At 36.6% G+C, this 13,949-nt stretch overlaps 1 protein-coding gene across 2 annotated transcripts in view; it reads right to left on the bottom strand.

Moving 5' to 3' along the window:
* slc12a5b (solute carrier family 12 member 5b) overlaps positions 1-13,949 on the bottom strand; it is a 38,614-nt gene that overhangs the window by 13,682 nt on the left and 10,983 nt on the right. For both annotated transcript variants that reach the window (XM_004070771.5, XM_020704740.3), the window contains exons 2-6: positions 6,260-6,363; positions 6,000-6,140; positions 4,361-4,507; positions 3,694-3,748; positions 3,483-3,613 (exon numbers count right to left, since the gene is read on the bottom strand). In XM_004070771.5, the coding sequence (XP_004070819.2) occupies positions 3,483-3,613; positions 3,694-3,748; positions 4,361-4,507; positions 6,000-6,140; positions 6,260-6,363 (578 nt within the window). The remainder of the gene's footprint in view (positions 1-3,482; positions 3,614-3,693; positions 3,749-4,360; positions 4,508-5,999; positions 6,141-6,259; positions 6,364-13,949) is intronic.

Genomic DNA, 13,949 nt, shown 5'->3' with positions numbered 1-13,949 from the left:
CCACTTGTCCAGCATCCAAGTTCTTCGTATTCACGGGTTTTGGGACCAGAGACTCCCGCGAATATGGAGAATCTGCCAATACGGAGAACCACCCCTCATCCCCCCACGGCTGAAGAATGTCCGTCACCTACTCTTACTCATCAAAAACCCTTCTCTGCTATTATCTTCTTCAGCGTATCAGGATATTTTCCGTCTGCTTCTGAGTCAGCTGATGCCATTTCTCCTTCCAGGGACACACTTCGGTCATAGCGATTCAGGAACTGCTGGAAATAGCTGTTGGAAGCCGACAGGCCAGCGTGCTCTTCATCTCTTCCCCCCTTCCCCAGAAATTCGCGCAGCATCATAATCAGTGCATGTGAAACCAGGAACATTGTATAATTAACATATTTTTAAGATATTGTAATTTTAAAATCTATATAAATGCAAGTGGGACTTAAAAAGATTAGCAACATAAAAGTAAACTTTAGACACAGTTCACTGTTGAGTTGTGCTATTTTTTGGAACAGGCCTGCTGACGATGTGGCCCCCTCTGGGCGACCTGGTGCCCGTGGGCACCGTGTTGGTGACCCCTGCTCTACATTAACACTGCATTAAATCTTAAATGTTAAGGAAAGTTTCTGAATAGGAACAGTAGAGGTCTTTCAGAATCTAAATGCCCTTTATATAATGTGATTTTATGTAGCTATGTGAACAGGAATATTGTACATTTCTAATGTCTTTGTAACAAAAAAGAAAAAAAAAAGAAAAACTAGGCTCTGACCTACAGCCAAACAGCCAAGTAAGGATTCGTTCTTCATTGATTATTTATTCTTAATAAATAAATAGATAAAATTTAATTAAAAATTGAATTGAATCTCGATAAGCACTGCAACAAAAAAAAGGTTCATGAGGGTTTTTCCAGTATTAAATGGAAATAGTAATAATACTTTTAAATCTTTTACAATATTTAATACAATATAAAATTTGACAAGAAATGAGAAAAACTGATGAATTTTTGAAATTGTATGTAAAACTAATCTGTGCATTGGTTGTTGTTCACTTTCTGGCATATCCTTTTGGCAGTGACTTTTACATTAGATGCTCTTACTGACACAACCCTGTATTTTAGCTGCTGGGGACCTGCAAAGGGGGAACCAGACTTGGTTGCACCCCTGGGAATCAAACTTTGGTTTCCCATGTGCCAGTCCTGCACTTTACCAACATAGCTATCCCAGTGGCTATATTCCTATTATCAGGGATTTCATGCAGACAGGTAAAACTCTCAAGGGTCAATCAACTTTGCATGCAATTTTAACCCTCCTGTTATGTTACGGGTCAAATTGACCCGTTTTAAAGTTTGAACATCTAGGAAAAATTGTTAAAAGTATTTTTTCAGCATGAAACTTCTTCTGCTTGCCTTAATTGGCGTAATCAACATAAATTATGAAAATGGTTCATCCCACATGTTTGCAACCACACCTGCATGTTTATATCATTTATATCATCATGTTTGGGTCAATTTGACCCAGCAGTCAAACTGAAGGGAAAATGACGTCTTATTATTATTAGTATTCCTTTATTTGCAGCTGTGAGACATATTTCACCCCAATTACACTCATGGACACAAACACACACACACCCACACGCACGCACACACAGGTGGATATGTGTTATGACTTTTGACAGGAACCATTTATGTTCTCGCGGGAAAACTCAACCCACATTCAGTAGACACTTAACAGGGGAGGGGCAAAACATATAAAAGATTCTCTGCATGGGAGTCCTTCCAACATTACACTCTGTCAGGCAGACCTTTAGAAAATGAGCAGCAGAAGTAGAACGATGACAGTCCAGGAGGCTCTGGAAGTCATCAATGATCATGATCAGAAGAAGGCTATCTTTAGCTAAATTCTGATTCTAATGATTTTGATTTTGAACCAGATGAGGGAATTGCTATTCCTGTTCCTCCTAGCAAGACATTCATGTCAAAGAATGGTGAAATACATTGGTCTTCATCCCCAAATATGCGTCAGACAATCCTATCTGCCGAAAACATGGCAGTGACTCATGTGACCATGTCAATTCAATTCAATCTAATTCAATTCAATTTTATTTGTATAGCCCAAATTCACAACAGTCGTCTCGATGGGCTTTGTACCGGTAATTGAAAGAGTTAAACATAAAATCAAAAGGATGATGAATACATAGAATTCAATAGGAAAATACTAAATTGAACTAACAAACTGACTAACTTAAAAAAAACATCCCTGTCCTTAGACCCCCCTTGGCGGTAAGGAAAAACAGATTCCGGAAAAAACGAAGAAACCTCACTGATGTCCACATGAAGGAGGGATCATCCCCCAGGACGGACAGGCGAATTACCAGAGCTCATAGAGAAGAATTAACTTATCTAACTCTACAACTACAACTACATATTTAAAGTCCAGCAGACGAGCTTCATCCAGATATAGTTGGGGGGATGGCCGGGGGCGCGAGTCGAGCCGGAGACAGGATCCAGGTCAAGACAAACATAACCTTTGCGAAATGTGCAAAATTAATTTGCACAAAGCACAGTGTGATGACTGATCACTCTTGTGCTGTGTAAATGTACAGACACACACACAACTTCATATTGCAATTGCTTGTCTGTTGTATTGTGATTTTGTTTTTTTCTGGTTCACGGTGGATGTATGTAAAACAAAATTTCAAGATTATGTTTCAATGTTATGTAAAACTATTGTATTTTATATGTTAGTCTTTCAAAAGTAATACAGTAGTGACATTTTTTTTTTAAAGTTTGAACATGTATATTTTTAAGAAAAACGAGTGAATTATCTAATAATTGAACCACTGCCTGTTAGAGGTAAGGAACACCATTTCACTAAGTTTTGATAGAATAATTAGTAATGCAGTTAGTACTAAAATGTTTACACTGCTTGTTAGGATTTTTTGGGTTCCAGACATTTTTTAATTAATAAAACATGCACCGAGTCAAATTGAACCAGGAACGTCATCTCTGTTCCTCACAAATGAACATAACAGGAGGGTTAATAGAAAAGTCTGAATTAGAAGAGTTGTAAAAGTTTACAAGTTCCAAATAAAATGCTGTTTTGTTGAGAATAAATACATTTATTTGCACTCAGCAGGGATACTATCAAACAGCGAGAAAAAAAATCTCACTGTAATGAATGGCCTTGTCTGATATAAAACCCAAAACAAAAGTTTACAAGATAAAAGATCTGAGATGAAGTCAAGATATAAGACGAGCAAAAAGAGCCTGTTTCACGGTTCATGTTTTAATATGGTTTATTTGGAAGGTCACAGGTGTAGCTAATGAATTTGAATCTAAACCCCATGTTGCCATTTTACTACAAATGGGGCCAGCTCTAATATAAAAAAAATATTGATGTAGAAAGTGTTCTCAATAAAAATCACAACTGTGGAAAACAAGCACAGACAAAAAAAACAAAAAAACAAACAAACTGTAGGGCGAGTTTACTTACAAGAAGAATTTCAATGCAGCCTAGGATGTACATGGCTCCAGCAAATGTTGTGCCCAAGTAGAAACAAATCCCAACAGCTCCACCAAACTCGGGCCCCAGTGAGCGAGAGATCATGTAGTATGAGCCTCCAGCTGTAAGTCACAAACAGAGACAGGACTAATTGAGCTGACCTGTTGTAAGGTACTGAACGCGCCCTGGGATGTCCATTCACCTGGTACAACCCCATTAGTTGCAATAGCACTCATGGAGATGGCAGTGAGCATGGTCTGTAAAACAGCAGCAAAGAGCAGGTAAGAAAACAAACTCTACATTTCTGGTGAAATTAACAAATCTATGCTAAATTGAGAAGAAACATCTGCCAACTAAAAGAAAAGACTGAAATGTTTGTCTTGTTACAACACTTCAAGGATGATAGCATCACTGTGACTCTTCTTTCTTTTGCATCTGGATTTGTACAATATCATCTATTTTTGGACTTTATGTGCTTCTGTCCAATACACAGAATTTATATTAAAAAAGAACTATAACACTGCTTTAGCCTTCAGTACAAATTTAATATATTTTTAAAACTTTCTGATAGTTTATGGATTCTTAGCTGTAGCAGATGTGACGACATGTGTGAATCCCATTTGAACTGTTGAAACAAATGACAACTGCTGCATATGTATACATGGAATTATTTTTTTGTTTATTTAATTAATAAACATAATTATAGACAAATCATTTTCCTGCATGTCTTCTGCTTCTTTTTTGATTTCAGAATTATTATCATTTTATTTATTTGCATTTTGCATTTAAACTTGAAGCATCAGAAGAAGAAATGTGTGATTTTCTATGGGCCAATGCATTGCGGTTGGAGCTTCTGCAGGTTAACACACCGTGGAGCAACACATGAAAACGATTATGAAGGAGCCAAAGACTCCTCCAATCCCAACCATCCACGTCATCCTCAGGAAAAGAATAACCCCAAAAATATTCTGGATACATGGCAAGTAGACTCCCATCAGAGTGCCCAGCTGTGGTGCCTGAAAAAAGAAACAAAAGGACAGACACACAAGATTGATTTAAAATTTCTGTTTATAAAAACACTGTCAGACTCTCACCTTTTAGAAACAAAGGAATTTCAGTGTTGCTCCTCTGTGCAGGAGCCTAACTTTAGAGTCTGTGGACTGTTCTGTGATTCTGAGGTGAATTCATACTTATTTGTCCTCTTAACTGTCAGCTTTTGGCATGAACTTGGGTTTCTTCTCCACATGTCAGTTTTTAAAGGCCAGTATGACGTCAGATTCTTAAGTATTCCTCCACCAACAGAACCAACAGTGCCTCTTTCAGGTGGTCCAAGATAATGAGGCTGCATACAAAAGCAACCTTATCCCTTCCTGTTTGAGGCCAATTTGAAAATGAAAATGAGTGCAACAAGGTCAGTTCACCAGCTATGCGCTGTGAAAGAGTGCTCAGTCACATGTAAAACAGGCCTGTGTTAGAAACAGGAATATACATACACTTCTGAAGACAAGTTTGTTTTTTTCTCTCTGTTTCTTGATTTATTATAATCCACATTTATTATTGTTTCTGACTGACAGTTGACTGTTTTAACTCCTGGCTGGCTTTACTGGTTAAACAGCTGAGAGGCCTGTTTGACCCGTGCATTTCAATTCAATTCAATTTTATTTGTATTGCCCAAATTCACAACAACAGTCGTCTCAATGGGCTTCGTATCGGTAATTGAAAAAGTGAAACATGAACTCAAAAGGATCATGAATACATAGAGTTCAATAGGAAAATACTAAATTGAACTAACAAACTGACTAAGCTATACTGGCATCCCTGCCCTTAGACCCCCCTTCGCGGTAAGGAAAAACTCCTAAATCACATCGAATGCATGTGCGTGCTGGTTTGTCAGTGCTACTTTCAAAGCACTTATAGATTTATAGCATCTTAAGCCCTCTGCTGGGATGTGTATTTTGTTTGAAATATATACCAAATAATTATTTTCGTCCCTATTGAAAACATCTGAAAAGATATTAGGCAAAACACAAAAAACAGTTAAGTGTTGACAACTTAGTTAACATGCAGACACACCACACAAACCACTAAACACTCTCATACATCAATATAGTTAAACAATCCAATCTTTTCAGCATCAAGCATTCATAATTTCTGTTTTGATCAAGTCTCGAACATCTGCAGCAAAAACAACCACACAGGCAACCAATTAAAAAATGAAACGATAAAAGTTATAATCTGTCTAAATGTATAGTATTTTTGTAGTTTTCTGGCTAAAAATAAATCAGATCTTTGGATTTACTTAAAAATATCCTCTAATTTACACTCCTATTGTAATGGACAATAAATACATTGAATTTTCTATCAAATTTAGAAAAATTTCATAAAAACTGAAAACATTTCATGCTTTCTGAAATGTATATATTTTTTTAACTCTCTCAATTTAATTTTTTAATTTGTCTGCACTGAGCAGCATGAAGATAAACAAAACCCTACTATTTACTGGTCTACCTTGACAGGTTTTTTTGATGGGCGTGGGCCTTCCTCATTGTTCTCAGCCTCCTCATGCTCTTTGCTGCCAGTTGGCAGGTTGGAGTAGTTGGCCAGAGTGCTGAGCAGAGAGGAAACCATTGGACTGGTGTCCATCTCCTCCTGTAACATAAACGCATTCTTTACGTTCCTCAAGTTAACCTGTGACGGTATCCGAGCATCTGCATCACGCCCGACGTGAGAACTTATTTCTCCTGGTGCATGCTGACGTCAGACCACACCTCAAACAGTGCCATACTCTTGCTGTCATACTGCTGGCTCTTCTCCACATCAGTGGCTGCAGTGCTGTTGATGAAAGGGCTACTCTCTTTAGGGTTTGCATCACCTGAAACACAAAGAAACAAGCAGAGCATGGGTCAAAGTCAACAGGGATTTGATTCTTCTCTACTTTATGTAAATATAATTGCTTGGACTTAAATGTCTCAAAAAACAAAGAAATGACCATCTGTTTCCATCATGGACACTCCATCACGGACACACTTTCTGTTAATAATGAAATAATTGAACAAGTCCACACATATAAATATCTTAATTGACCACAATTGACCACCATAATTGGTAAATGCCAACAATGCCTCTTGGCGGAAACTTCAGAAAGTCTAAATCCATCCAGCCTTGTAGCTTTTTAAGAATGCTTTCATTCAAAATTTGAGTTTGGTTTGGTTCACTCAGTCTCAGTAATCCTAACACAATTAACAGAATCATTAAAATTAGTAGCAACATTGTTGGCCGGGAACAGGAGTCACTCACCACACACATCCTTCTCAACCACTGCAGTTTGTTGCCCTCAGGGTGGAGATGCTGATTATTACCATTCAGGACAAAGAAGGCTGCATCAAGATTTGTATCAACCTTAATTTGAACGCCAAGAATCTTAGGCTTTTAATTGTTATTTCGTTCAATACATTATTTTTCTTGGTTGCTTCAGCAGGCCTGAGTTTACGTTGTTTATGTCATGCTGAGTGTATGTGTGTTGTATTAATTCTACTGATTTTATTGTTTTGATTTTATTGATGATTGTTTGTTTCTGCTCTGTGTTTCCACCAGCAAAGGAAGTTCCTACCGGGAAAATGAAGTAACTTTGATTTAATTGATTTGATTACAGTTTTAAGGAATTTCGACCAATTGATGCATCACAAAATACTGTGAGTTGTCTGTGTGAAGAAAGGGAAGGAGTAAAATATTTTATTAAAGTTCCACTACAATCATCTTTTGATCTATTCTAAAAGCGTTCCCATTGGTCTTTTAATTATGATTATGCAATTTTTAACCAAAAAATAAATCAAAAATCATGTGTTTTTTTAGGACATGGTTTCTGCAGGGCGGTAATTTGCCTCTGAGTTGTAGGTGGGACTGTTGGAGCGGTGCAACCCCGTCCCCCCTTCCCCTCACCATTTCTGAGAGTTCTCTGTTTCTGCTATAGCTTACAGCCCCTCACATCCCCATCCTAACAAGCAATCGTACAGCGTATTAGTTGCATTAGTCGCATTAGTCGTATTAGTCGTACAACCAGATGCATAATCAGACGAGAAAACAAATACATACATGGATCTTGTCATCTAAACTTGTAGATGACAAGATCCATGTATGTATTTGTTTATCAGAATGGAGTGGAGCAGGAAGCTTGTGACCTGCCCAGCGTATTTTCTACCTTTAAAATACGCTCTTTTTCAAACAGCATTTTTTCATCTGCTTCAGATTCATAACGATTTGAATAAAGAAATATTAAAAAATACAATTGTAACCTTAATTTTTTTTATATATATCCTAAATCATGAGTAAAATTCGACAAGAACATTTTCATCGGAGTGGGTCTTTAACTGTTCATGACAAATCAGCTTCCACATCTGAGAACAAAGACACGTTTTAGTTTTTTGGCATTATAAGGAGTGACTTGATACATTTGAGAGGGTTAGAAATTAAAATGTTGAAGGATACCAACATATATGACATATTCTTGCCAGAACAAAGTATTGAAACCATCAACGACAGTTTGAGAGTAATTTACTACTCTCAGAATGGTCTGTGTAAAAGCATGGGCCTGTGCACAGAAATAGGAATTCTTGGCCCAAAATCCTAGAAATATATTTTCTTTTTCGTCTCAAGAGACATGGTCACAAATGGGTTCCAAGGCTGTTGCTTGTGGGAAACAAAAGTTTCAGGTTCTCATTTATATGCTGGCAACACAGATGGATCAAAAACATTAAGCGAGAAAACAGAGTCATGTGGAACAAATTTGTGAAAAAAGAAATTTGAAGGATAATTACAGAAGATACTAATAGCATGAGAAACAACAAAGAAAAATAATTACGAGAAGACAAAAAAACAAAATTAAGAATGATCCGGATAATCTTCTGGAGAAATTACAACCAAGAAAGAACAAGTTAAGCAGAACTCCCTCCATATTTATTGAGATCTATGAGCTTTTGAATGCTGAGGCTGAGACAGATGTCCGAGATGCAGATGTTATTGACAGTATTTTTAGAAATCAGTAACAAAAGCCATCTTCTCATACAGCTGGTCAGGGTAAACTCTCCAGACACACAAATTTTTGTTTCAGGGTCTTGATGAAAGCACCACCAGGTTATGTCTGCTACTTTTATTAATTGATTTGGTTTTTTGTACCTTTCAAAAAGCAATGCCTTGTTTTTCTTTTTCTGTATTTTTAAAGAAAATTCTTTATTTTGCATTGGAGCTGGCTCAGACAAGAGTCAGAATCAGGACAAAAATGTTGTGGGTAGGTAGGAGCTAAAAGTTCTCTTTGTGTGCTTCTTTTTGACATTTTGAGAGAACAAAATAGATAAAAGTAGGTATAATATCTCATTTTTTATACTATTATACATCACAGGAGTAGCTTTAGTTCCAGCGGAAACTTTTTAACAAGACAGCAAGCAGGAAGTTAAGTTTAACAAAGCTCCATCTGTTAGCTATGCTCACATGAGAAAACAAAAAACATTTCTTTCTACCATTTTAGACGCACGAGAGAAATCATTCACAATCACATTTACATAAAATCCATATTTTGCTATTGAAAGAAAAACTTGAGACCTAACATTAGCATCTGCAAAGCAATCAAGAACTCAGTTCAACTCCCAAAGCCAGAGCAGTGTTATTCGCTAATCTTTAAAGCAAAGAGAATCAAATGCCTGCCAAAATACTTGCACACATCTGATAATCCACTGAAGGACAGACTAAGCCTGAAAAGACACATTTCATTGCACACTAGATTAGAAACATTTCGATTCCATGTTGTTCAGATTTTGTGACCGGCTGAACTCAGTATGCCATCTTTCTGTGTCACGGAGATCTTTTTAGGACCTATCCAGTCGATAAATTCTGGTAAAAGAAATCGAATTATTAGACAGGTAAAAGATATTCTTCCTTGTTGACTGGAAGTGAAAACACCTCTTTTACTTTTAGATCTATAAATATTCTTTTTAAAATTTGTTTTATTTCATTGTTTGTTTTTACTTGTTTAGTCAGATGTCAGAAATGTTGATTTCATATGCTTGTACGGCTGTAATAAATGGAATTTTAAAAGTTTAACCCAATAATACTAACCAAGGTTATCAAATTTTACAAGTTTTAAAACTCAGTAGCTCTTGAAAGGGCACCAAGAAGGAAGGACAGTCACCCATTGATTACAATTTTTCAATCTGACCTCAAAATGATGATTGTGCAGAGTAATCACATTTATCAAAGAAAACAAGATGTTCACAAAATTGTGACTAAACAAAATAATACTCCGAAACATGCTTGGCACAAGGCTTAGTTATTTAATGTAGGAAGATGAAAGAAGAAGACAAAGTTCTAACTTTATGGCTCTAGGAAAGAACAGGAAAGCAGGAATTATTACAAAAGCAGACTGAGCATTTATCAGACAGTGGAAACTGGCAGAGAGATGAAAAATGTGAAGTGTTAGAGTTTCCTCTTTGTCAAATTTGTTTGGATAAACCAATTTAATGCTCTCCCAGTTTATACTTTTTCTCTGAAAGACCTTAAACTTCTGTAATACAGGAACTACAAAAAACCTTTTGTTCTATTATTTTTAAACTCTGAATGAGTCTCATAAAGAAATAGTTGTCAGTAAAGCTTATCAATTTGTTAAACAGAGTTGCATGCATTAATTTAGCAAGTTATTGTAAAATACATTTTATAGAAACAATACATTTCCACAACTATTTGTTCTATTTGTTCATCTATGTACACTTATACAAAATGAAGATGTATTATTAAACCCACAGTCCTGTCTACCTTTGACAAAAAAAATATAAACTATAAATTTACTGTGGCTGTGCATCTGCTTAATGCATGTCAGTCTGAGGAGTCTATGTGAAGTAGGATATGAGCTATAGAGCTCAGGATAATAATAAGACCTGAAAGAAAAAAAGAGATTTGGAATAAAGACAACCAATATAGATTTATCAACATGGAGTAACCTGTCATAACCTGTCACAACCTGTCATAGTTTAGATTAATTTATTACATATGTTTTAAGAAATAAATCAAATACTTCTCTTTGGATCTGACAGTTTGACTGTAATTTTATGTTTTTTTTCTCAAAAGAAGACCTTGCAAAGCTGTGCTATATTTCAAGACCCAATTCTATTTTTGCTAAAGGCCATGAAGTGATCCATATTACAACTTTTCTGCACAATATATTAGGATTAAGGGTCTTGAGAAGTTTAAGCACTCTGTCTGGTGAGTAATCCTCGAAATTTATCCTACCATTCTTCTGAAATCTATATACCCTGAAAGAAAGTGTCTTTCCTTCAGGACTAAAACAGCAAATCTAGCTCTCCGAAAACAAAGTCAAAGCCCACTGGGCAGCAAACCATTTTCCTTCTCTAAACACCCAATTTAAAAGTAAAAAAGTTGTTTACGTAGTTTTACAACAAAAGCTATAAAATGTCAAAGTTTTTTTTTACTTTCATGAATTCAATTTTCTTTTGTGCAGCTGTTGTGTGATAAAATTCAAGATTATTACAAAGGGGTCCCAAGTCCCAAGCAAGTCAGGAAATACAATCTTTACTTTTGCTTGTGTCTACCACCAGATTTACTCTTAGGTTATATTTAGTGATGATCAATTAGCCTCCATCCATTCATCCGTCCGTCCGTCCGTCCATCCATCCATCCATCCATCTATCCAGTTATCCATCCATCCATCCATCCATCCATCCATCCATCCATCCAGTAGTAAGGGTAGGATCAGTTCACTTGGTCTTGCCTTTTGGGTTAGCTCTCTTCTAACTGAATTAGTATGGGCTGGTAAACTGGACAGCTGGGACAGAAATATGGACCCTGAATCACTGGAGACACATCATAGATTTGATGTGTTCTCCCCTCTCATTGATCTCCAGCTTGTAAAAGAAACCACTTCACATGAAACAGTAACTTTTTACCAACCCATATTGACATCTTTCTGATTCTGATTCCAGCAGCACTGCATTCAGTTGAAACAAGCAGCATATTCAGTCACAGTTCAAGGATGTGAACAACAGTAAATCATCTGCAACGAGCAGAGAGGAGATTCTGAGCCCCTGGGCTGGAACCCTTTTATCCTTTGGCTGCACTGAGACGTTTTGTCAATAAATATTCTAAACAGATTTGGGTGTTGGACATGCATCCAAATGTCTCCTTTGTGTACAAGTCGGTGTTTTTAACTCATCTTTTGCCAGTTTGTAATCCTCTCTTGCAACAGACATTCCTGCATTCTGTCAGGCAAGCTTGCTTCTGGTTTTGATTCAGCTTGGACATGTTTGACCATGCTGTATACTGGTTTGTATAAACCTCTGATTGTTGAGCTGATCATCTGGCAAATGACAAAAAAAACACTACTGAAAAAACATGCATGTTTGGAGCTATGCATTTGACTCTGAACTTTAAAGCTACTTGTTTAACATCAATTTCATCTTAATTAAACTAAATAGGAGGAACATCATAAACACAGATCCATCCCTGGAGACCTTCATTTGGGTCTACCTGGTTGCAATGTACCATTACACTTTATGTGAGAGCCAGCTTCATCACAGCTGTGCCAAAGTTCATCTAGCGGGAGGGCTTTAGGAACCAACCCCACCATTTAGAATTCTGAGTACCCAATCCAGTCTGCTGCTCAATTTTCTCCTAAACATTACCACTATTTGGTGAGTATGGTAGTGGATTAACGTTTTTTTTTTGCCATTCAGAGCTGGAGATAATGTATTCAGAGATGGAGCCACAGTTAATATATCGCTTGTTTTGCTTGCAAGAGCAACTTTCTTCTGTTGTAGAGTCTGTAGACACATGAAATGGTAGTACAGCATTTTTGGATGGGTGGCAATTTATTGAGTGAAATATTCAACATTGCAGTGGTGTGTCAGCAATAGCATTGGGAATTTTCAAGCCATCTGGACCAAAAATATGAAAGTGCCAGAAAAAAAGGTAAACTTAAGTTAAAAAACCAGCTCCAGATATTTTGCAAAAGATAAACCATAAAAAAAGAAAATGAAGAACAGAGGCTCTGGGAAGCTCCTTGTCTTTCATGCTCTTGGGGTGGGAGTCTTTATGAAGGTCTGGATGCTACGCATCCTTGAGTGGGTCCCATTGGTAAACCTGAAATCACCTCATCAGACTGTCTCAGGTCATTAGATCTGCCCACCTAGATTATCTTGAGTTCCTAAAAAAATTATTCTGGCAACTTTCAGACTTTGGCTGCCTTAAAGCTGTTGACATCTTTGTTTACAGGTCTGAATAAAGTCTACATCAAAATCCACAAGAGAATTTGATATCACCACCCTCGCTTTTTTACACAGTTATTTAAAAAGAACCATCCCACAATTTCTGGCAAGGCAGTGGTGCATTTTTATTATGTTATCAGTCTGAGAGGGAACAGTGTTTTCTCTGATAATGCCTATAAATCCACTGGGTAACACTTTATATTAAGATTCCTTAACAAGCTTTGTTAATCCATTAACAAGCATTATAATTTAATTTGTAGGGTGTTAGTAAGACATTTATTAGTACAATAAGTCTAATAAGGTTTATTAAATTACTTAGTTAACACATTTACAAGCATTATTATTAGGATGTTTTTAAAGATGCTTGATACATTTATTGGCATTATAGTTCCCTAACAAATTTGTCAGTGTAAATAAGCTTAATAAGATTTATTAACAACCTTTGTTAATAAATTAAGAAGTATTATTATTGTTTGGGGTTCTAATAAGAAATTTATTAGCATTATAGGTGCCTAACAAGCCTAAGTGTTAATACGCTTAATAAGTTTGATTAACTAACTTAACCGGTACATAATCAAAGATGGGCGGGGCTTTTTTTGTCCCCTGTGTGAAAGCTTAGAGAAAGTCTAAGAGGCCATTCAATTGGCTGAAAGCGAGCACGCCTGTTTTGCTGATGAGTTTGATTGACAGATTCATTAAAAAAAAATTGTTTACCTGCCCATCTTTGATTCTGTACCGGTCGGTCGTTAGCGTGTTAGCTTTAGCATGGCTCAGGTAGGTTTATTGCCATGGTCTTCAAAAATTTCTGGCTTGTGCAACTTTCCAGTGGATTTGGAAACAAGGCAACAGTGGTTGAATGCAGTTGGCATTGAATGCAGAGAACTGTGTCCTGGTGATGGGATTTGCAATGAATGTTTCACTCAGGATAGTTTGCTAATACTTTATCCATATTAGCTATGATGCTAGCGTCATCCGACACCGGTCCCTATGTGTTTTTTTTCTTTTTTTAAATTTGTCTGAAATAAATTATTATATTTCTTTTACAGAAAGATTTTTGTATGTTTAGTCTGTTTTAATGTTTAAAGTTCTTTTTACAAGCTTTATGCTTTAGTGTTGTTTGTGGTTGAATGTGGGTCACAGAGACACGGATGTTACCGCTGAAAGCTGCTTTTGCGGCCGGACGGAGAGCATA

This window comes from Oryzias latipes, chromosome 7 (assembly GCF_053564925.1).
Source record: "Oryzias latipes strain Hd-rR chromosome 7, Olatipes_Hd-rR_3.1".
NCBI lineage: Eukaryota > Metazoa > Chordata > Actinopteri > Beloniformes > Adrianichthyidae > Oryzias > Oryzias latipes.
The sequence above is the reverse complement of the archived record's forward strand: the minus strand, read 5'-3'. Positions and strand labels throughout refer to the sequence as shown.